General features: G+C 36.4%; 1 protein-coding gene across 4 annotated transcripts in view; it reads left to right on the top strand.

The window, feature by feature from the left end:
• The window catches only part of LOC131434598 (uncharacterized), a 128,218-nt gene that overhangs the window by 18,878 nt on the left and 84,879 nt on the right, over positions 1-24,461 (top strand). For 3 of the 4 annotated variants that reach the window (XM_058601462.1, XM_058601460.1, XM_058601464.1), the window contains exon 2: positions 9,945-10,230. In XM_058601462.1, the coding sequence (XP_058457445.1) occupies positions 10,204-10,230 (27 nt within the window). In that variant the 5' untranslated portion in view covers positions 9,945-10,203. The remainder of the gene's footprint in view (positions 1-9,944; positions 10,231-24,461) is intronic. The other variant, XM_058601463.1, reaches the window with a different exon arrangement.

The following is a 24,461-nucleotide window of genomic DNA, read 5'->3' as shown; positions in this document are numbered from 1 at the left end:
GGAAATCGTTGATTAAAATGATGATTCCAATATTTTTTCCATCAGATCAGATCAGAGCATTTAAAGTTCCTTATAGAATTTTTTACAGATAGATCCCGAGCAAAGCTCGTCCATCAGCAAAGAATCAGCTGCTGAAGATGTCAGATTTCTCCCCAACGCGAGAGCACTACGAATCGTCAACGTCGCAAGTGCCGATTTCCCAGTTAAAGCAGCATTGAAGGAGAAGATTCAAATCAAACGTAAGCGTTAACGCTAACGGAGGAAAATATATAGCAGAAGCTGTAAAAAATCGCAAATGCTGCCGAAACTAAGTCTAAAATAGTTAAAAAGACTAAAAAGTCGTATTAGAATAACATTTCCATTGGATAGGAGAAATACTTTTTTCCCCCCACAAAATTACCCACCTGTCCAACCTAACTAGTCTGTCTTATTCGGGAAGAATAACAGGAACGAAAAAACAGTTAAAATTGGGAACGCATGACTTTTCACCACAGACTTGTAGGAAGTTCAAAATATTGAGAAAGCATTGAATTTGATATATTGGTTTCATTATTGCAGTTTCATCCAATACTTGTTAGGAATCTCACAAATGTTCATCATTTTTCAGAAGACCAGCAATATTTGAACTGAATTTTAAAACGTAAATCGTAAAACTTCGAAAATGCACAACACTTCCTGAGCTTCAATTGCATAAATTAATCATTTCCTTCAACAAACAATTGAGTCGTTCAACGCAGCGCACTCACATGCATGTTTCGATAATGAGCGGATTGCAATTTAAATTGAGCGTGTCGAGTTTGGATACACTCCATCGATTGAAAAGGAACAATACAAAAAAACATAGCTCAGTGCGCGGTACTTGGCATCCCTTGAGTACAACAGGCACTCATCGGACAAACAAATCCGTACATTTGAGAAGCCCTTACCGACAATTTCCATTTCAATGGGATAATACGATATTGAATGTCGAAAAGATGGAGTACCTATTATACCTCACTATCACTCATCATTGATCGTGAACATGCAACCGAAAGTGCAGCCTCCTCGTTAGGCCGGTTCCATGATTCAATGACAATGCTACGTACACAATGCCGTTTGACCGTTCCCACATTGAAGATTGGTCGTAGAATCTGCATCGAAATGACTTGGAGCTAACGGCAATTTCATAGTATTATTTTCAGTCAGTGACTCGTTTGAATGATAAGTGACAAACCCCAACTTGCAAAATGATGCATTTTTTGTTTCAATCGTTCCTGTAAAACAACCTGTCCAACAACAACCAACTGAAATCGGTGTCATAATATTGTTCAGAAAACTGGAACCATAAAAACAATCCTCGGTTTCATCTCCCTGCTCGGTGACCAGAATCGGCCGCGGACTTTTCGCTTTCTTTCGAGAGTTGAGGCAGGTCGTGGCATGGTCCCAATAAATAATGCATGAATCGGGAGGCCCGTGGCGTCCGAACGCGATCAAGCAAATGACTTGTGCTTACGCTCGATTTAATGCTTTCTTTTCGGTCGGTCCACCGACTGGCACGGCACCAGAAGCCACCGGCATCAGCGATGTTTGTGTTTTTGTTTTTCTCTATCAACCTTTCTATTCGCCGCTCCGTCTGACCTGAACGTGATGACAGCGACGGCTACGGCGGTTGCGGCCAACAAACGGGCCGTATGAATTAAGTCACCGCTAGAAGTAAGTCGATCGACATGGAGGCTGCTAGGCTGAGTGCTGTGTAAGCACTAAGAGTACTCCGCGTTATCAGTCCAGACTGGGTGGCTACCGATGAGGGGTTGGGCCGCCTCGAGACGATTATGCAATTATTGTTTTTATTTGCGCTTGCTTTCTTCGGCACATGCATGTTATGTGGGGCGAACCGAAGGAATGGAATTGTCGGTACGCATGCTGCTGACTTTGGATAATGCAATCAATGCGGAATGTTCAGGAATTTTTCGATCTGCGCCGGTAGAAAAAGTGCTGGAGTAGTAGGATTTTACCAGTAGGAATTTTTGTATCAATCTGATGTTCCAAAAGGATACAGTAATCAACGTTTTCGAACAGTATAGATTAAATGTATACTCTATAGATGTACCATTTTCTTAAAACACAATAACGAAAAATATCCAATTATATTGAATTACTTGTGATTTTATTATTTATGGAGATACTTCGTCTGATTACTGGGCAAATTTTCGCGGTACGCCTAATCCCGGATAGAAGTTTCCTAAATGAGCTCATACAATTGAACATCATTCTTCAATGGTTGTATTCATTATATTGACATACCAAAGAGTGCAACTCCAGTACCGTAAAGGTCCCGCGTTGAGCGACTTATTGCACGTCGGTCGATTCAATGTTGAACCAAGGAACAACCAACGTTTCTCGAACAAACTGGGAAGAAGAATGCAACCCATGAGGAATTTTGAAGCACCAGTTTTAATATTGAACGATAGAACAATACACATGCCTAGTTAATGCACTGTGTGGAGCTTTCATGCCTTCAGAAGAATTTTTACTAGCCCGCTTCTTGCGATATAAATAAAGTTATCGTTAATTCACCTGGAAATGAGTTAAACGAATTATTTTACGAGGTAGGGTAAAGTGTTATAATATGCCCCCCTTAAGAAAACATTGAGATATTTTCAAGTGTATTGATATATTTTCCTCGAGAATGTAAATATTTCATTGCAATACGGATGAGGAACATAATTTTCAATGACTCCAATAGAAAAGATGAGAATTGATTGATATAAACATATTTTCCAAAACGGCCACATTCTTAGTTTTTTCGCTCGCCTCAGACATAATGCCCCAGCAGCCGTAAAATATGTCTCACAACAAATCAGTGGCATGACACACAACAAAAGACATTTTATCCCACAACAATGATGCATTATGCTTCTTGAAATGCCCATAAAGTTACTGTTTTGAGATAATCAGTATGTCAAAGAAATGGCGGATAAAACTTCTATTTACTCGAAGCAAAACCTTACATCGAAAAACTGCCAAATGAAATTTTTAGGTTTTTCATACTTTCCTGCAAACGACAACCACCAAACTTGCATAACAGAAAGATCCTACGAAAAGATAGTGTTAGTGATAAAACTTTGGTTCAGAAAAGTCTTCAATGCTTAAGAAAGGAAAGGGGGCATTTTGGCTAGCAGGGGCGCTTTATAAGACTTTCCCCTAGAGAATTCATGTCTTCAGAAAAGTTTTGGAGATTACTTTACGTCTGCTTAGCGCTTTATGTTGATCTGCCGAATGGCGCATCAGAAAAAAGTCAAAAAATGGGAGGGGATAAAGTCAGCGACATAACTGGAGAACGAAAAAACATGCATCTATACTAAGCTATGACTTATTGACGATACACACATTCTACCACACAAATAACGTGCAACAAAAGAGAGTAAAACGATGCAACAAACAATGGCATAGTTTATTTCTATGTAGATTTACGTGCTCAGTGAAGTAAAATTTAGCATACTTCTCGACAGTCGGTGTTGAACAGTTGTTCGCACCGCACGCGTAAAGCTCTTGGTTCCTGGAAATTTTTTTCTGGTTACCTAGAGTTTCATTGATTCAAGGCTTCAGTCTTTTTCAAGGCTACCTGAATCACTAACAGTCTTTTTAAAGACTAACAATTAGTCAGCCTTTCTCAAGGCTATACAAAGAGTGATATTAGAGTGATTAAGTGATACAAAGAGTGATATTAGAGTGACTAAGAAATTAATCAGCCTTTTTTAAGGCTAGCTAGGAGTCTAATTGAAGATTAATTTAGCCTAGTTAATTTAATTTAAAATTTCAGTCATTTCAAAAATGCCTGCGTCCAACCGGAAAGGCAACAAGCCTAAGGCTAAAAATAATTTAATACGGAATAAATCACAATCCGTTATTCAACATTTTTCTAATAACATTCACGATCTTATAGAATCTGAATGTAAAAATAAAAGACAACGGACGGAATTCCCTTCCGTTGATTCTATGCCGTCTAACAATATTCACGATAGGGGTCTGTCGCTGACGATGTCCACCCAGCAACTGGCACCATTAAGAAGGTGACAAGTGATTATAAATACACTTTCCTACTCAATGCTTGATCGGAGAAATAGGTATAAAGCGAGAGGACTAGTGTTTGATGGACAGAGAAGACGTTTGGATGTAAGGTATCGGTCGGGTGACGGCCAGGATGTAGACCATGTTCGATGTACGTTGCTACTATGTCTGTTTCGAGTTTTAGAGTGGCTAAAACAAGATCAGAGTGGCGAAATGGTAGCGCGTATGCACGGAATGCATGAGAACGCAGGTTCGAGCCCTGTCTCTGAGCGTATCTTTTTCCAAAAATTCATCTTTTCTGTTAGTTTTTCTTTCACTTGGCTTCTCCAATATATATTTCCTCTCAATCTTTGCAAAAACTGAAATTAGTCATGGCGGATTTACGTCAAACTAAAAATTAATAAATCGTTAATATTCACGAGATTCTTCCTGAATCCGATTGTAGCGACACAGAAGAAAATTCTTCAAAAATTCCCAAAATGGACGCTTGTCGTTCTGGGAAGAAACAACAATCTATGCCACCAGTGACGGTGATGATTTCCGACTTCAAAGCATTCCGTAGTGAGCTTTCTACTTTTCTCCCGGAAGTAAAAGTCTCATTTCAAATCGAACGAAGAGGAGAATGTCGAGTCTTGGTTGATGGATTGGAAGATTACGAACGTCTTATTCGATATTTGTCCGAGAATCTTCATAAATTTTATTCATATGATATAAAATCAGACAGTACCTTCAAGGCTGTCTTGAAAGGCTTATCAAATGATCAATGTACCGATGAAATTAAAAATGAACTAAAAGAATTGCTTGGTTTGCCCCTTCTCAAGTAATACTTATGAATAAAAGAGCGAATGGTACTTCTATACCACGCTCTGGAATTTCCCATGAACTTTATCTAATACACTTCAATCGAAGTGATGTAAACAATTTGAAAACTTTAGAAAAAGTACGTTTCATTTCCCACATTAAAATTCATTGGGAACATTATAAACTGCATAATCGTATTGCAAACTTAACGCAATGTCGTCGTTGCCAAGGCTTCGGCCATGGAACCAAAAATTGTCATATGGATATACGGTGTTTGAAATGTGGTATATCGCATTCGAAAGACGTTTGTCCAATGAATGAAACCACTGATAAATTTTCATGTTCAAATTGCGATGGAAATCATAAATACAATTATTTGAAATTTCCTGTCAGGGAAAAAATTTTAAACGCTCGTTCGCTTAGACAACCAGTCAAAACAACGACCTTAAATTTACAGAACATACCTGAAAATCAAAAAACCGTTACAAATGCCAAGCCTAATTATGCACTTATTTCTTCGAATTTAAAACAAAAAACAGGTACGCCTTCCAATCCGTCTTCTAACGAAAACAATTTATTGACAGGTCGATCGACCTCGTCATCATCTTCTTCTAATCGCAGTTACGCTAGTGTAACAGGTAGAAATCTACCACTTAATTCTTCTAATGTAAATAAGGAACACAGGAACGCCTTGCAGTTCATCTTCTAACGAAAACAATTTATTAATAGGTAGATCGGCCAAATCATCTTCTTCTAATGGCAGTTCTAATGGCAGTCTACCTACCAATATTCCTTCAATGCCATTCGCTTTTTTAAATGAAGTCGATTTAGGCGATATAACGGAAAATCAAATGATCTACCTACAAGATCAACTTTTTCAAATGATCATCCGAATGAATTTGACTTCATCACTTTTTGAAGCATTTCAAATCGGATGGCAATTTGCAAATAATATTATAATGAATTTAAAATTTAACAGTGATGTTAAATAATTATTTGAACATTTTAAATTGGAATGCTCGATCTTTGAAATCGAGTGAAGATGAATTTTATAATTTTCTCAAAGTTCACAAAATTCATATTGCCATTGTGACAGAAACTTTTCTTAAACCAAATGTCAAATTGAAGAGTAATCCACATTATGTGCTTAATCGATTCGACAGGTTTAATGGAATGGGTGGTGGAGTTGCCATTTTTGTCCAACGGCAAATTAAACATCGAAATAATGTCAAATAAAATTATAAGCATATTCCGACAAAAATCGATGCAATCTTCAATTGAATTGATTCGCTATCTGTATTAGTTAGTATGTTAGTATATAAGTTCCTTTTCCCCATTACACAATACAAGTATGTTAAGAATTTTCCCTACACAAAAATTGCAGAATTGCGGAAGCAAATGATGTCCTCATGGAAATAACCAAATCATATATATATATATATATATATATATATATATATATATATATATATATATATATATATATATATATATATATATATATATATATATATATATATATATATATATATATATATATATATATATATATATATATATATATATATATATATATATATATATATATATATATATAATAGGGCTGAAAAGTCACCACTTGTGGCTGAGTGCCCAATTTAAATCTTAATAATTTAATTTTAACTCATATTAAAATAAATAGTTATTTAAAAAAAGTATACTTCTCGAAAAATATTTTTAAGGGATCTAAAAAGAACCGCTTTGTGAAATTTATCCGCTGATTTATTTGCCACCATTTATTCATCTACACCATTTAGTTCTAGAACTGAATTCTGAGCCCGAATTCCGAATCTGAATGGAGACCCTGAGTTCAGTTCAAAAATCTAGTTCCAGAGCCCAAATTTTGAATTCAATTCCAGCATACAGACTCTGATTTCATGAAATGAATTCAGAAAATAAATTATGATTCAGAATACAGTTTCAAAATTCAGATTCGGCGTTCAGATCCAATATTTTGTTCCAGAATCCAAAGCTAGCGTTCATATCTTGAATATTATTTCCGAAAACTTGAATTCCTAAATCAGAATTACCCAGGTAACCAGTAAGCACTAATAATGGAATTAGATTAGCCTTTTAAGAGCACCAAAAATGCTTAAAGCTCTATATCTGCCATCTAAAAGCTCATCTGTTATAAATCAATTAGAATTCAGCTTTCAGAATGCACACCAGCCATAGATAAGCATTATCGATGAATAGCCGTCAAAGTATACGGCGATTGAAATGTCAATTAGCGATTATTTGCTGTCATAATGCGGCATTAGTATTGGTTACCGGGGTATAGACACGAGTTCTGAACTTAAATTAAATTACTAAATTCAGTTTCAAAATCTAGTCAAAAAATTAGTTTTAAAGATTAGGTTCCAGAATCTAAAATAAGAGTTCTGTCCCTGAATCTTAGTTTTAACTTATAAACCTGTGTTTTGAAACTAATCTCCCAAAAAAAGGTCAGAATTCAGGATCTCTGGATCTGGATCAATTCCATAAATACAAAGGATACACACAAAACAACGGATCGAACAATTTTGTGTCTGCAAGTGCTAACTATTTCATAAGACTACGGATAGGGCTTGTTAGGTAACTCAATGATTATGATAGGGCATCGTGTGTGCCTTACCAACATTGATTTTCGATTGACGAGAGCGCAAGTGTAGAATGAATATGAAAATATTTAAAGAGTTAATTTCGTTTTCGGCACCGAAAATGCAATGTCTTAGTCAAATGTCTTAGGCAAATAACACATAAACTGTTATATACTGACGAGTCGAAGACGAAGCATAACGAACATTTTGCTAATATAGCATTCTTTTCCTGAATGTACTACGATTTTAACTCAATAAAGACTGTCACAGAAAGTATGGACGCAACCAAAAACCGCTGCCATTTCGCAATGGTTCAGAATCTGTCAATTTTTATGGCTGCGTCCTATTGTTTACACTCTTCTCTAATCACTTGTGCAGTTGTTTATTCGTTTTCATTAGTTTGTTTCGAAATGCGTGGACTTTCAGCAGAACAACGTCGAATAATTGTATACAAATGGTGCACAGAACGCGGACTGTCACTGAGAAAGATAGAAAAAAAGGAAGGAGTAAATGGAAAAGCCGTGCAAAATGCAATCAGGAAGTTAGGTGAGGATAACAACTTTGAGGATAAGCCGATAACGGGTCGAATAAAAGATCCTGCTTATCCTCAGTTGGATAAACGTATACTGAAGGCGTTCGAGCAAAAGAAGGAGGTTTCAGTTCGGGATGTGGCCAAAAAAATGGACACTTCGAAGTCAAATGTTCTTCGTGCTGAAGAATGTTTGAATCTTCGAACCTATAAGAAGCAGAAACAACCAAAACGTAGTCCGAAACAAGAAGCATCGATCAGGCCGAGGGTTCGAAAGCTGTACAATACGATTCTTGCTGGAAACTTGAACTGCATATTCATGGACGACGAAACCTACGTGAAACTCGATTACAAATCCTTGCCGGGACCACAATATTATACGGGTCAAGAAGGGCAAGTGTTAAACCAGTCCGAGACATCGATTGAAGTCGAAAAATTGGTAAGAAATCTATGGTCTGGCAAGCAATTTGTAGCTGCGGTAAGATTTCGAAACCCTTCATCACCACTGCTTCAATGAACAGCGAAATATACACCAAGGAATGTTTACAAAAACGACTTCTACCCATGATTCGAAGCCACAAGGATCCTGTTGTCTTCTGGGAAGATCTTGCTTCTTGCCACTACTCGAAATCAACGGTAGAATGGTATACTACCTAAAATGTCATCTTAGGAAACATGTCTCGGCAGCCGAAACCATTCAATAGTTCGAAAAAGATTGGAAAAAAGTGTCAAAACTTGTCGCCAAGAAGTCTGTACGGAATTCAATGAGGAACGTTCGTAAGAAGGTGCTCCAGCTAGTCTACAATGGCTTAGTAGCAAATGTTTAGAATAATATTCTGTTGTTGTAGTCTAATATTATCAGTATATCGAATTAAATTTGAATATCTAACACTTGTGAATTATTTACAGTGAAATCAAAGTGCGTCCATACTTTCTGGGACAGTCTTTAGTAGATGAGAGGGTATTTATAATAAGGTATGCTGTATATTGCTTCAGACTTTGATATAATTGAGTAGTGGAAATGAATTTGTTAGTTAATTGCTTCTTGTTGCTTTGAGTTGAATAGAAACGATATCGAGTTATCATAGAAATAGCTGCCCCGAAATGGAACGAGAACTGATATCAATGAGTTCAATTTTTGGATCTTAAATCACTTCATCAAAACAATCTCGATCTGAAATCAAAACCTTACAATATGGGTAACATAAAACTCATTTAGGGGTTAGTCGAAGACGAAACGTAAAAAATATTGTTAAACACATTTTACAATCCTATTTCGTAAAAGAGGTTTTGGCGGAATATGAAATTATGTCACCATCATAAATTTGGGAACGAGCTCGAACATTGTTTTTCGGCATCTACATCATCGTTTAAAAATACTCATAATGAGGAGTGTTTCAAGCAATATCAATAAACTTGTCAATTTTTAAACGACCTCAAACAGCACTTTCTTGCACTTACTCTTCACATCAGTTCCGAAAATATTCATATGACTAGGGTTTTCCACAAACCCTGTTCAGCTCGTAAATTGAGGTTTACGTGTATAGCTTATCGAAGAAATCGCATTAGGCCATTTGTAAAGTAATAATAACTACATAGATTATAGTCCTCAAGTTTTATGAAATACATTTTGAATAAAACTTTGAGCTAATTACTTTTAGATTACTTTCTGATTACTAGAATGTTTGTTGATATTTCCAAATTACTTGGATTATTCTTTTGAAATTGAATACGGTTATTAATATTATTTACGATTTCTAATAATTATTTGGGGATTCTAAAGGCAAGTCACTGATTACTGGAATACTTGAAAAAATGTGAGTAATTGTGGATTCCGTTTATCATTTAGGAATCCTCGATAGCAATCTTCAATGAAACGCATTTTTGCATCAAATATATCAAAGCATTACAGCAAATGAAATAAAAATAATTCTTTTCCATTTCAGCTCAACAGCAATATCTTTTTATCCAGTGAAAAAGTGAAAATTTTGCTACCGCCCTGATTCGATGAAAAGTGTGATCCGCTAAATTGTGGTGTGAATGATTAAACGAACAAGTGATAGTGAAACTCATTCCGTTCGTTTTATTCACCAGCAGCAAGCAAGCAGAATCAACGCCAGCCGAGCAGACAGAGAGCAAAGTTGTTGACGGTTCCATTTCGAGACCATCTCCGTCTAGCCGCCCCCCGGCAACAGCCCACTGGCCATGGCCAAAGTGATATATTACGTTGTGGTGAGTAGTCCTATCGGTTTTATGCTTCGTCTTCGGCCCAATTCTGATGTGCCTACCGAGTCCGCTTACAACAACAACAAAAAAGAAGATGGTTCGATTATCAAATTGGTAAATTAGTTGCGCAAACCAAACGAGTCATCTTCTTCGCCGATGATAGAAACTTTAAAAGACTTATTATTTGCATCATTTGGGTTGGGAAAGAAACCACGATCAACGTCGGTTTCGTTGCAAAACTAATAACGATGTGGGCGCTATTTCAAGTAAATAACTGTTTTACGGCCGAGCTACCAACGGGGGGCGATCGTTGAGCGATGATAGCTCTCCGATGGGGCTTGAAACAATCAAACTAAAATTTGCAATCGCTAAAGTGCTACGATCAGAGCTACTCGCGGATCACAATTTGAATAGGCCAGTCCATCAAGCGCCTTGTAATTATTCGCTTTTTTCTCAGCCACTAGACCAAATTTGCAGCTGTTAACCATCGTTCGTCAATTCTGGGCTGCAGTGCCGTGAACTTGTTTACCCTAATCACAGCCATTTAGTCACACCTTTTCGTGTTAAACACGCCGTAAACGCTGTCATACGCACGCCACTCAATGGTTTTCAGTAGCTCACGCGATAATTAATTGAATTTGGACCAGACCGATAATTGACATCGAAAGTTGCAACCGAGACAGACTATGATTTAATTTGCACTGCCTGAATGGGACACTATGATTAAGTGATTAATTGCTATTCAAAGGCGAGGGTGTTGTGGTGAGAAAATACTGCAGGTTTTAACGTATCAAGGAAAGCGGCTGTCAGTCAATACCGATTGGCAGCATTAATTTGCATTACACCAATTTGCACGTGGGTTTCGGTGTGCAGCATGTGTGGTCAAAATAACTCGTTTGGCACAGCAATGTCCTTAATTTTGTGCTAAACTACTTGTACCGTTCTAATGTAGATCTGGTTTAATTTCTTAGTTCATTATACAATTAATTAAATTTCAAAGATAATGCGTTATAAATGTAGATTAGTTCAATCCAGAATTTTATACGGAAAGTGATCACAATGTATTACTAAGTTGAGAAGCATTGATGCAGTGAAACGGTAATTTCTTATCAAGAGCTAAAATTTGAATAAAATTTATTGCTGTATAACGATTTATGAAAGTACACTTTATATTAAATACTCGATTTTCTCAGAGATTGCTGGATTTATTCATCTACTTAATCCATTATTTCATCTGACAATAACATAAGTCCTAATGAATCTACCTGCCAAATTAAACAATATTTTATCGCAACACTATCTTAATAAATTTTTGTGACGGTTCACTAATATCGAATTGATGCGCAACAATGGAAAATGTTCGTGAACATGTACTTATCTTTTCATGGAATCCAAACGGCGCACAGTGGTCCAAAACTATAAAAAGACGGTCAAAAGTCTGTATTGACTTTCATTGATTTTTAGGAGCTAACGTGTCTTCGAAGAAATTTTACAAGATTATATATCGCTTCTTTTGAAAGTGGCACCTTAATTTTCGTTAAGGGGGTAGTACCAATTTCGAATCAAATTTTCACAATTTTTTTTATAGCTCGTTTTGAAGAAAAAAACTTTTGAAGTATTTTTGCTGAAGATATAAATAATGCAATAAATCTCTATTACCTAAGTATCTACTACAAAGTTTTAGATAGCATTTAAATGAGTAACTTTTCTCCATACTTTGCACAACCCAATCAATCAAATAGGTAATCAATGCTACTTAATAAATCATTACAATATGTCACTTAGTCGCATTGCATTCGATCAATCAGTATCAGTCACGCTCTCGTCCGAGTTTTCTGTGTCGCTAATTTCTTGCTCTGTATTATCTTGTTCTGTTGTAAGTTCTAGCATATCAATTGCTTCCAGTGACAATTCCTTTCCAGCTCTGAAATTAATATAGTGTATAACAAGATAATAATGTATATAGATTTTTACTGTACATGCTGTGCATGTATGCAAATATAAAAAAGATATTTCTATCTTAACAGATCATCTTTAATACAAAACATTTGTGACAATTTTAACATGACAGTCTTAAACATAGGTAGCATAACACGGATCCCAAGACCTCCTGCACGCCCAAGTGCATTAGATCTATCTCTTTGCTCAACATCAATTCGACTAGATTGCACCTGGAAAATACTGCCTGATTTACACGGTAGCGATCATTTACCAATCATCATTTCAATTAGCAGTAGCAATTGCATTGCTATTTCAGCTAGTATTCCATATGATTTGACAAAAAATATCGACTGGATTAAATACCAAAGTAGTATCTCTACTATTTTGAATTCAATGGAAGAGCTCCCTCCACTTGAAGAATGTGACTTCCTCGTATGTTCGATTCTGGAGGCCGCAGAACAATCCCAAACTAAACGCTTTCCTGGGCCAACGACTAGCAGAAGCCCTCCCAAACCCTGGTGGGACAAAGAGTGCTCAGAGGCTAAACTCGCAAAACAAAATGCTTGCAAGACGTTTCTAAAATGGGGAGGAGGAACTCCTCAGAATTTTGAAAAATTCATGGTTTTAGAAACCAAGTACAAGAGCATACTTGGAACCAAAAAATGTAGCTATTGGAGACATTTTGTCGAAGGGTTGTCAAGAGAAACCTCAATGAGCACTCTTTGGAACACGGCCAGACGAATGAGGAATCGTAACGTGGGCAATGAGAGTGATGAATACTCGAACCGATGGATATTTGACTTTGGTAGGAAAGTTTGCCCAGATTCTGTTCCTACGCAGAGCATTATTCGGCAATCTCCTCCAAATAATGGTTTTATTAATAACCCCGTTTCAATGATGGAATTTTCTGTCTTGTAACAATAACACTCCTGGGTTGGACAGAATAAAATTCAAATTGGCGAAGAATCTGCCCGATCTCGCAAAAAGACGTTTATTGGAATTGTTCAACAAGTTTCTTGAGCAAAACATTGTTCCACCTGACTGGAGGCAAGTGAAAGTTATCGTCATTCAAAAGCCGGGGAAACCAGCTTCCATTGCAATGTTGTCCTGCATCAGAAAATTGTTCGAAAAAATTATTCTACGACGTCTCGACACTTGCTATTGACGAGACGAACGGTTTGTTGTCAGATACTCAGTTTGGTTTCCGTAGAAAAAAAAAGGGACGAATAATTGCCCTGCATTACTTTCGTCTGACATCCAAATTGCCTTCGCTCAAAAACAACAAATGGCATCTGTATTTTTAGACATTAAAGGAGCATTTGATTCAGATATTTCTATCCGATTTCCGAGGAGGAGTGAAACCAGCAATTTTTTAGGTCTTTTCAAAGTTAATTTTAATGATTGAAAATCCAAAATTTTTAAAAAGTTCAACATATATTTAAAAAATGGAAAAATATATTTTAAACAAAATATGACCAAGTATTGAAAAAGTACAAACCTTTACGAAGAGATTCCATGTTTAAACGTGTAAAGAAATTGAGTTATCGCGATGCAACACGATTTTTAAGACGAGATGTTGATCGTGCGACGCTCACTGCAAAAGTGAGTTACAGAAATAGCCGACGCGTGACGCCCTCCGTTTCTTAACCATTCATGATTTCAGCATGGCCTTGGTGAAAATGAGTCACACGAATAGTACTCAAGATATTCTCATTGGAAAACAAATTGGATTAGGAATATATTTTCCTATAAATATTGTAAAAGTTTGCTGCATTAAGTTGCATATTTCGCTAGGTAAAAAGTAGTAAAATGATGTATAACTTTTCCAGAAAGGAATAAACCTATGCATTACCTTCTACAAAATTATGGGATTTTATATTTTCTACAATTATTCCAAACAAAGTATGCATAAATAAAATAACTCGAATATCTCTTCAGAAAAAAAAGTTATGATCATGAAAAATTAGGGATAGAATCAAATTACGTGGTATATATTTGAAAATAATTTCTTAACAGCAAATATATGCATATTAATATACACCAACTTTTTCTGAAGATGGCTTAACCGATTTTTACACACTTAGAATTAAATAAAAGCTCTTATGGTCCAATTCCAAAATTTTGTTTAGATCTGACTTCTGAACCCGGAGTTATAGAGTAAAATGTGCAAAAAATCAAAATTTGTATACTAATTTTTCAGAGAGATGGCGTGATCGAATTCAACAAACTTAAATTCAAATGAGTGGTCTCATGATCCTTCACAAAACTCTTGAATTTCATCTGTATCCGACTTCCGGTTCCGGAATTATAAGGTGATCAGTGCAAAAGTTTTAATTTATTATTACTAACTTACTTTTCTCAGAGATGACGTGACCGATTTCAACAAACTTTGATTCAAATGAATGGTCTTATGGTCTTGTACAAAAATTGTGAATTTCAGTTCAATCCGACTTCCGGTTCTGGAATTATAGGGTAAAGTTTCATACCATCATCTAGAGGGGCGACACAAAATGCGAAGAAAAAATTCTCAACTGACCCTAAAACTACTTCATTAGAGAGTCATTATCAGGAGACGGCCAAACAAACTAATTTCAGCTATTCTGGTCATATTTTCTCAAATGGATCTCACTCATTCCTGGATTTCATCCGGATCCGACATATGGTTCCGGATATATAGGGTAAAGTGTGTTAAAAATTTTATACCATCACTTAAAGGGTTCTTGTCCCCATTCCGATTAGAGTGGTCTTCACTAACGAAACCACTAGAGGAATAGTTCTTGATAAAAAGCAGGAGCATGGCTCATTGATTGCTACTGCTATTGACAAATCTTTTAAGGAAACGAAAGTCGCAATTCGAGCAGAGCTCTCAAAAACTTTTAAACATAAAGTATGTATAGCCGGGCCGAGGAGGAGTAATATCAATAAAAAAGGAAGACCATTCAAGAACGGAAAAAATTTGCAATGAAATTGACCTAGATTGTATTAAAAACTTTTATCAATCCGCTGGATTAGTTGCTCCCAAACGAAAACGAACTTGATCTCGAAGCGTGTAGTATGATTTTTATGTTTTTTTATTTTTATTTTGTCGTGAATACGACTTACTTTACTATGGGGCGTCTTTTCAAAATTAGCCATATGGAAGAGTGGGCAAAACTTAATCGTGAATATCTCGACTTGTATTAATGGCAGCAACATAATTCTTTCACTATTACATAAAAAATATGATCAGGAATTTAGGATAATATTTTGAACAGTGTGAGATAACCACAAACAACTAAAAAATTAAGTTTTCTGAAAATTTTAAAACAACGCGGAAAACTCTTTACTTTCGCTTGGGTTTTTCGTGCAAGGACGACGGTTTTGAGGTAGTTAGGCACATATCTTCAACTGAACGTTATAAAAAGGGAACCGTGGTCGAAAATCGATCATTTTTTCTTGTACGTTGGGTGGAAGCTAACGTCGAGGCGAGAAGACGTATTCAAACAGCGGCATCGGAGAGCGCACCTTCTGCGTGGTATCAAACCTCAAACGCTCAGGTCGTAGTTCTCATTTGCCTTCCGGTTTGCATTGGAGAGAAAGAAAACAAGAAAAGAAAAGTGGACAACATTATATAAAATCAGCCCTTCTAATGGCTCTGAATGTTATCTAAAGAACTATTAAGATTACTTCTTTGCAAATCGAAGGTAGAAATTATCAGTTTAGTGAAAATTTTAAATAATTTGATTTGCTTCGTGCACTTTTCGCTGTGCGAAAATCGGTCGAGAAAAATGTTCCGATATATCGTATATATCGTAGAGAATTCTATAATTTGGTCCTTCTAAAAGGCAGTAATGAATCCTGTACAGCATCTTGATAGTTTCTTTCAATGAAATATGCAAATCGGAAATGAGATAATCGACGTCAAAAATCGTTTAAAATTTTAGTAGTGAAAAGGGAGAAAGTTTCCCAATTCACACAACGATCAACTGTCAATTTGAATTCGAAAGTGTAAAGAAATCGTGTCAGTTTTATTCGTATTCACGACATCCAGTTATGTCTCTGATATTACACACCCGTACTTTTTAAATTTCATTTTCATATTTTTTAATAAAATCGTAATTTTTGTTGTTTTGTCTTCTTTTTTATAAATAGATTATACGACGACAATTCGACCAATACGGTTATACGACGGTTCAATTCTACAGTGGAATGTGAGGGGTATTAACAATCTCTCTAAATTTAAAGAAATCTTAATGGACCTTGAAAATTTAAAACTTCTATAGATATCATAGTAAACGGAGAAACCTGGCTGAAGAATGATAGTTGTTCCTTCTACGAAATACCGCATTATTCATCATTCTTTTCTTGTAGAGAATATTCCAGTTGAGGTTTAGCAATATATGTCAAACAAAATATCAAGCATAGACTAATAAAATATTATACATTCGATGGATTTCATCATCTAAATATCGAATTATGTTTTAACGGACATTATTATGACAGTCATGGTGTGTATCGTCCCCCTAGTTTTGACTTCAATGAATTTTTCGTCTATTTAGAAAGCTTGATGTGTTCTGTCTAACCGAAGCATATGGCTTTGCTAGAATCCTATGACTTTTCGTGTACAAATTGTTTTACAACCAGACCAATTAGCGACAACATACTTGATCATATTCTATGCAAACTTGATGACACTAACCGGATTCGTAACGACACAATATATATATATATATATATATAATGAGTTAAATGACCACTCTCTAATCTTTGGCGGCCTTCAAATTATTTGTTGAGAGGGAACCGATGACCCTAACGAAAAAAATTGTTAGCAATCGTCAATTGAATCAAGACTTCTTCAATTTCATTAATAGTATTGATGTCATAGACGACGTTGAAACTGTTCTACAAAATATAGTGCATGTGTATAACTCCCTACTTGAAAAATATACGAGAATAATTTCAAAATCAGTTAAAATGGAAGGCTCTCATTGACCATGGATGAATTTGGGTCTATGGACACTGGTAAAAATTAAACGTAATTATCTCCAGCGTGTTAAAGCAAACCCACAGGACCGACACCTTACATAAATTCTATTACATAGCAAGACAGCATATTATGAAAACCTTCTTACAAAGAAACCTCATTCAAAATTCTGGAGTAATCTTAAAAATACATTCGAAATAACAAAAAAAACCTGTTTTAATCCACCTAGTGGTGTAATGATGCCTTTCTCATATCAATCATACTATCATATATAATACTGTTATATTCTTCAAAACAATTTTCTTCGATTCCTAAAAACAATAACCGAAATCGGTCTGTTTGACCGTCTGCTGATAAAAAACTATTAATTGGAGAAGATTTGAGGTCGATTTAGAAAACTTTTTACGGTTTATCGTCCTTTTCAGTGATGGTATACAATTTTTAACACACTTTACCCTATATTTCCGGATCCGGAAGTCGGATCCTGATGAAATTCAGGAATTACGTATTGGACCACAGGACCTTTCATTTGAACCTAAGTTTATGAAAATCGGTAGCGCCATCTATGATAAAAGCTAGAAAACATATTTTCATTTTTTTGCACATTTTACCCCATAACTCCGGAACCGGAAGTCGGATCCAAATAATATTCAGGAATTTTGTATGGGACTTCAAGACCTTTCATTTGAACCCAAGTTTGTGAAAATCGGTTCATCGATCTCTGAGAAAAGTTAGTGCACTTATTTTCACAATTTTTGCACATTTTACCCCATAATTCCCGAACCGGAAGTCGGATTCAAATAATATTCAGGAATTTTGTATGGGACCACAAGACCTTTCATTTGAATCTAAGTTTGTGAAAATCGGTTCAGCCATCTCCGAGAAAAGTTAGTGCAAAAAAACGTTACATACACACATACGCACATACACACACATACACACACAGACATTTTGCGTACTCGATGAACTGAGTCGAATGGTATATGACACTCGGCCCTCCGGGCCTCGGTTCAAAAGTCGGTTTTCACAGTGATTGCATAACCTTTCTATATGAGAAAGGCAAAAAGTGACAAGATAATTTTGATTCACAATGGTAACAAAATTAATGTAAACTCTGAAGTTTGTGAGATATTCAACAAACTTTTTTTCAATGTCGGCCAGGAATTAGCTAAAATTATTCGTTTGACTAAAAGACTGTTTGTCCCACTGATAATATTCGTCGTGTTAGTGACTCTATATTCCTACGTCCGTCAGCTCCTAGCGAAGTCATTCTACTGATACAAAATCTGGACAATAGAAAGAACAGTGGCCTTGACAACATCTCTGCAAGTGTGCTAAAAAGTAACCCTGTTATATTCGCTAGAATTCTCTCTCTCATTGTTTCAATGTAATTGTTCAGACTGGCTATTACCCTGACTGCCTCAAAGTGGCTAAAGTTATTCCTGTTTACAAGTCTGGTGATCGTTGTGATTGTAATAATTATCGTCCTATATCGACTCTGTCTGTCTTCAACAAAATCTTTGAAAAACTAATAATAGACTTCTCGAATTTTTAAGTGTCCTTTATAAATTTCAGTATGGCTTTAGACAAGGTTCTAGCACATATACCGCTATCATAGAATTAGTGGACAATATAATGAGCGAGATTGACCAAAAAAACATGATTGGTGCCTTATTTTTAGATCTCAAACAAGCCTTTGACACTGTGGATCACAGTATTCTCTTGGACAAACTTTAGTGCTACGGCATCAGGGGCATCGCGAACTCTATTATCAGTAGCTACTTGACAAACAGAAAACAATTCGTGTCCATCGAGGGCGATCTTGCAATCTTGCTGCCATAAACATTGGAGTGCCACAGGGTAGCAATATAGGACCACTATTATTTCTGTTGTATATTAATGATATAGGTAACCTGCAACTCACAGGGACTCCGCGGTTATTTGCCGACGACACAGCTCTATTTTATCCTTACAATGACATCAATGCTGTTATAAACTCAATGAAGAGCGATTTAAGTATTTTAGATCAATAATTTAGTGCAAATTTATTGTCCTTAAATCTTATAAAAACTACACAATACCTCAACTCACCATAATTTACAGTTTCCAACTTTAACTCACTCTCGAACTACACGTCGTAGTAACAACCTGCTTCGCGTTCGAGCAGTCACAAACATTGGTCAAAGAAGGATTCTTTTTGTTGGTCCAATAAAACATAACGCACTTCGCACTTGACATACAAAGAACATCCAGCCGTGCCTTATTCGAGGCTAGACTGAAGTATCATTTTAAGCATAAACTGAGCGAGATATTTAATTAATGTAGTTCCTTAATGTATTAATGTGTTCCTTATTTTACAAACTGTCAACAGTAATTCATTCTTGTATAACAGTTTAATTCTACTATGTCACGTCATTACACTCTCACAAAGTCACTGTTTTCAACAGTCACTATTTTCACAACAGTGTGTTAAACGTTATAATACAGATACGTGACATATTTCGGAATGTTATTTACATCCTTCCTCAGTGTATCGGTTTTATAAGTTTATAAAACAATCAAGTAATTACGATGAAATTTGGATGGAAGTCTTAGAAATGACTCATTTTACTTACAATAGAAAATTCCAATAAATTCCTTCAATACTTTTCAAAAAAACACGAGTGGCCCAAGACTGCCGACTCTCCCGTAATCGGCGATATAACATGAGATGACTATCGGTACAATAGCCCTACATAATATAATTTTTATAATGCATGCGTACATAAAGCATCCTATTTCTATCAACCGCATTCGTCAACCTTGCTTTGAGTAGTACATCATCAAGGCACTTCCTGTGCAAGCCATAAATCATAACTCTGTTTTTTAATGGCACGGATATAGGCACTCAGCCATGCAAGCAGCATTAAAACAACTATTTTTGCTCATCGCACGAGCGGATCATCAACTGGTCCGGATCAAAGGAGAGGAAGGAGCCTACATCCGTTATCCTATAGTTAGTTGTTCGAAATAACAAACTCATCTTTTCGATACCCTTCTGCTAAACACGAAACAAGGAAGTACGACTGCAGTGATGATTCGACGGAATCGTTTGTTCGTGTGTGGCGTGCTTCTGCGCGTTCACTTGAATATGCATACCTGTGTCATGATTCGATGAATCATATGAATATGGAGTTGATGATCACACACCTGTGGAAAAAAAAACAGTTTCAAGATCATGAATACTTGCATCAAACGAACAAACGAGCACGAATGTGAGCGAAACAGATGAAAAGTTTACGTTACGAAATTAAACTACTAAGTGTTTGCTAACCAACGGGGGCCGTCAAGAGTAGCGGTGGCCTTGATCTTGCACCCCGACGAACTCGACATGTTTCAGATTCGCATGGCGCAGTTAAAAAAAATCAACCGTTCGTGTCGTGATGGGATTCAGTTATGTTTTAGCATCGGAAATGGTGTATTTATCATATGAATCGGTAAAATTAGTCAGGAAGTACTACCGGATTTGGATTTATGGCGGCAGGAGATTGGTAATGAGGTACCATTAATGCAAGATATGAATAATCGTTATTTAATTGCCAATTAATTTAAATGTTCATCGCACAATGAAATCTTTCCGCTTGTTTTCGCTATTATAAAAGGTCTAGTGCATTTAGTTTAGTATGTAAGTTGGTTGCACGATTTTCGTTTGACATTCTTCTGAATGCCATTTTTTGAAAAGCAAAACGGTGGTGAAAACCACACAAAAACAAGATTAAATGTTATGAGGCGAGTGTTTCTTTACTTTAACGCGAAGATTATCGCTTTCGAAAGCTTTGTTGTAGCCATTGCCGGTGAAATTTGCAGCAGAAGGCCCGTCCATGCCGTTACGCAGGACAATGTCGTTAAAAAATATGTGGAATCGTGCTGGCCAACCGGAAGGTGAATGAGCGGAAGTAAGTGGACGCGATACGCGATGACCGCAAACGACATATTTTCGGAAAGACTATGCGGATCAATCAGCTATTCTGGACCTAGAGGCAATGTGCGTTGACTTCGGATCAATAACAGGAGCGCGAGCTTACTTCAGAGGCGTATTTGGTCATGCCGATGCGAAGCTTTTTGGCGTCAATTGATAAAAGTTGATGAAACCATGATCCAGTAGTTGTGAACGAGCCTGATTTCCCGGCAATGTACTAGAACCGGCACGAGTTCTCCGGCGGTGTTCTAAGGTGACTCAATGGATCAGAAAGATGTTAGAGTCAATTTCTCCGCAATTCGTCTTCGACTCACCAACTCTTAAAGCAGTTCAAATTGAACTGCCATCTCCGTCTAGCAGTTAAATTTGAACCGCTAAGCAGATGCAAAGTTTACGCTTTTTATGTGCAATATCCTTTTTGATGTCTAAGGCGTAAATATTAGAGTCGATTTTCTGCTTATGTTGATTTACTTTTCGTGATCTGCTTTGAAAAAGGAAAAAACCATCAACAGCGAGTATTATTGCAGCGAATGAAGGACAAAATCGCAGCAAAACACAGCAAAAATTGTTTTGGCATTAAAAATGCCTTACTCTTCACTATACGGAGCCGAGGATCAATTAAAAGTTTAAAAAATAACCGCGTAACTTTTTTGTGTCATAATTTTGAACGTTAATAGCTCAGTCATTTGTTGATGGATTGATATAATTTAACAACCAATCGATTCGGGAACTTTTAACTTAAACATGTATGACAACGTCGTTTCAGTATTTCAATAGCATACTATTGAAAAAATGGTTAGAATCGACCTATGTTTTCAACCACCAATCCCAGTTATCCAAATTGACGTCATTTTCTTGATAGGCATAGGAGGCTTTGCGTCATGCCTAAAAACACCCGTTCGTTCTGCGTAGTATGAAGAGGAATCTATAAATATTTACTGCAAAATATTTCTTTGCCTAGTTGAAACAAGTAGCTCGTCCAGTGAGGTGATGACTGGATTGTATATGCGTTCGCTCGCTGGATTGTTTCTTTTGCTTACTCTTCAGCATACGAGGCTGGGTGTCAATTCGAAAATGCAAAAATTAACCGCGTAACCTTTTTCTGTCATAATTTTGAACGCTTATAACTCAGTAATTTGTTGATGAATTTATATAATTCAACTACCAATCGATACTTAAACTTATGCGGTAACGTCGTATTTCGATTGCATTGGTTGAAATTAACCTATGTTTTCACGAGCCAATGACAGTCGCAGTGAATGATGTCAAACTCTCGTCCGATTTGCGCAGTATGAACTATAGCACAAAAGGGAATGTATTAATATATTCTCGAATGCATTTCTGCTTTAGTTTGCCCATAGCTGCCAGCGAGGAAAGGTTAGTGGACGACAAAAGCTGAAAGTTACATTCATTCGCTCACTGGATAGTTGCATTTGTATGTGTGCGCTGTGTTGGAACCGTATTCACCGGTATTGAATACAAATTAGCTGTTTATCTTGATTCTCCGGTAACTAGCAGGCCAATTTAGAACTATCGGCGATAGATTTTTCGAATCTAATTTGAAGCACTTGTATCTCTTGTTGATGGATTTTCCTCATTTAAAAAGTTTAAAAATGTTATAATATGTCAACGTGTAGTTTGCATACTGAAATCTCCATTTACATACAAACAACGCGGTGGCGCGCAAATAGATTCAGTATAAAGTTGTGTTATGATACTACTTGTTTCTCATTAAATGTGGCTAAACACAATGAACTAGGGGCTGGGGTCCACTAGGAGATTGATAGTACCTATTAGCTCTCTCCGGACAGTACCAGCCTAGATGCCGTGTGGAATCCGGCGGAAAAAAATGAACCAAGAATAGATCCACTGGGTTCCTGCTTCCATGTCGTAAAAGGCGACAATTGCAGGAGTTTCTTTTTCCTTTCAGTTATCAGATATTTTCAATGTTTTACTTCTGATTACTCTATTTTACTAAATCATCTCTTTATTCAATCTATCAATTTCCGTCTAGCTTCGGAGAAAAGTTTCATTAGGAATGATTTCTTCTTCCATGTTATTGATTGTCTTTCAGGATTATAAAATGAATGATAAAAATAAACCATTGCGCAAATCCGTTTATATTACAAAGTTAATAACAGAGATAACATATATCGGTATATTGAATACATAGTAAAAAACACTTGATATTAATATTTCAAACAGTAAATTAATATTTTTCTCGGTAGCCGGCTGCCCAGATCAACTAATATAAACAATTAATAATTTCAATAAATAATTAAAATAATAAAGCGGAAATAATAAAGAATCAAGACGCGCGTGAAAACTGTTGACCTTTGTTTGGTGATTTAAAATGATTTTATAATAACTGTTTAGAATATTTCAATGCAATGAATCAACTTTTTTGTCTAAATCCTATTCGCTCGTTTATTTTGTATCACGTAGTTTCATTTATAAAAACGTGCTTAATCCACCTAGCAGTGAGATGATACCTTTTTTTTATCAATCCGAATATGTTTTTTTTGCATGACTAAAAAAAACGCGAAAGGTAGATGCATAAACGAGTGACTGCATACTCGACAGCCGACTTTCCGGAGTTTTGTCAATTTCGGAGATTGACTGTTTCGTGCATTATATAGCCAGCACAAAGTAACACATAAAACGATAATACTTAAAAACATTCTTGGTAGCCGGCTACCCAGAGCAATAAACACATGATAACATTATTAAAACATTTACTAACAAAGTATCCTCTTCTGTGATGCATGTGGGAATGCAGAGGATTCCTCGGTTCTTAGTAGCAACATGCATCGAACTAACAATCCTTTCCCTCCCAAGTAGATCTGCATTCGGACGTGGCCGGCGTCGGTATTGATCAGCATGCATGGTTCAATACAGTTTGCACAGTGTGAAACAATGTGTTATTCCCAAACATGTTACTTCAAAAAATCATTTTGCAATCTCAATTGGTCCAGATCAATAACGGAGTAGCAACACACGGGCGGTCCCTAATGCTAATGCTAATGCTAAATGTGGCTAAACACAATGAACTATCTCTTAGCATATGTATGTATGTATGTGTGAAGCCACCATCAGTTCAAGGCATTACCAATGTATGCGGGTAGACTTACAATAGATCTGAATTTGATTATCAGATAGCTTTTATATAATTGCTGTTAAGAAGGCCAAAATGGGTTTTGAGGACCCGGCGCCTTCCAGCAAGAACATCCGGCCATATAATAAAGAATTTCGCTGTACCGCCTGATGGTTTGTTTGTTAGAAGGGTGCGTCTTACTCATTTCAGACCTTCAGGGAGAAACACAAAGCTTCCCCCGCGTGACTCAGGTTGGCAATCCACTCCATCATCCAGTCATT

This window comes from Malaya genurostris, chromosome 3 (genome assembly GCF_030247185.1).
Source record: "Malaya genurostris strain Urasoe2022 chromosome 3, Malgen_1.1, whole genome shotgun sequence".
NCBI classification, from domain to species: Eukaryota; Metazoa; Arthropoda; class Insecta; order Diptera; family Culicidae; genus Malaya; species Malaya genurostris.
The sequence above is the reverse complement of the archived record's forward strand: the minus strand, read 5'-3'. Positions and strand labels throughout refer to the sequence as shown.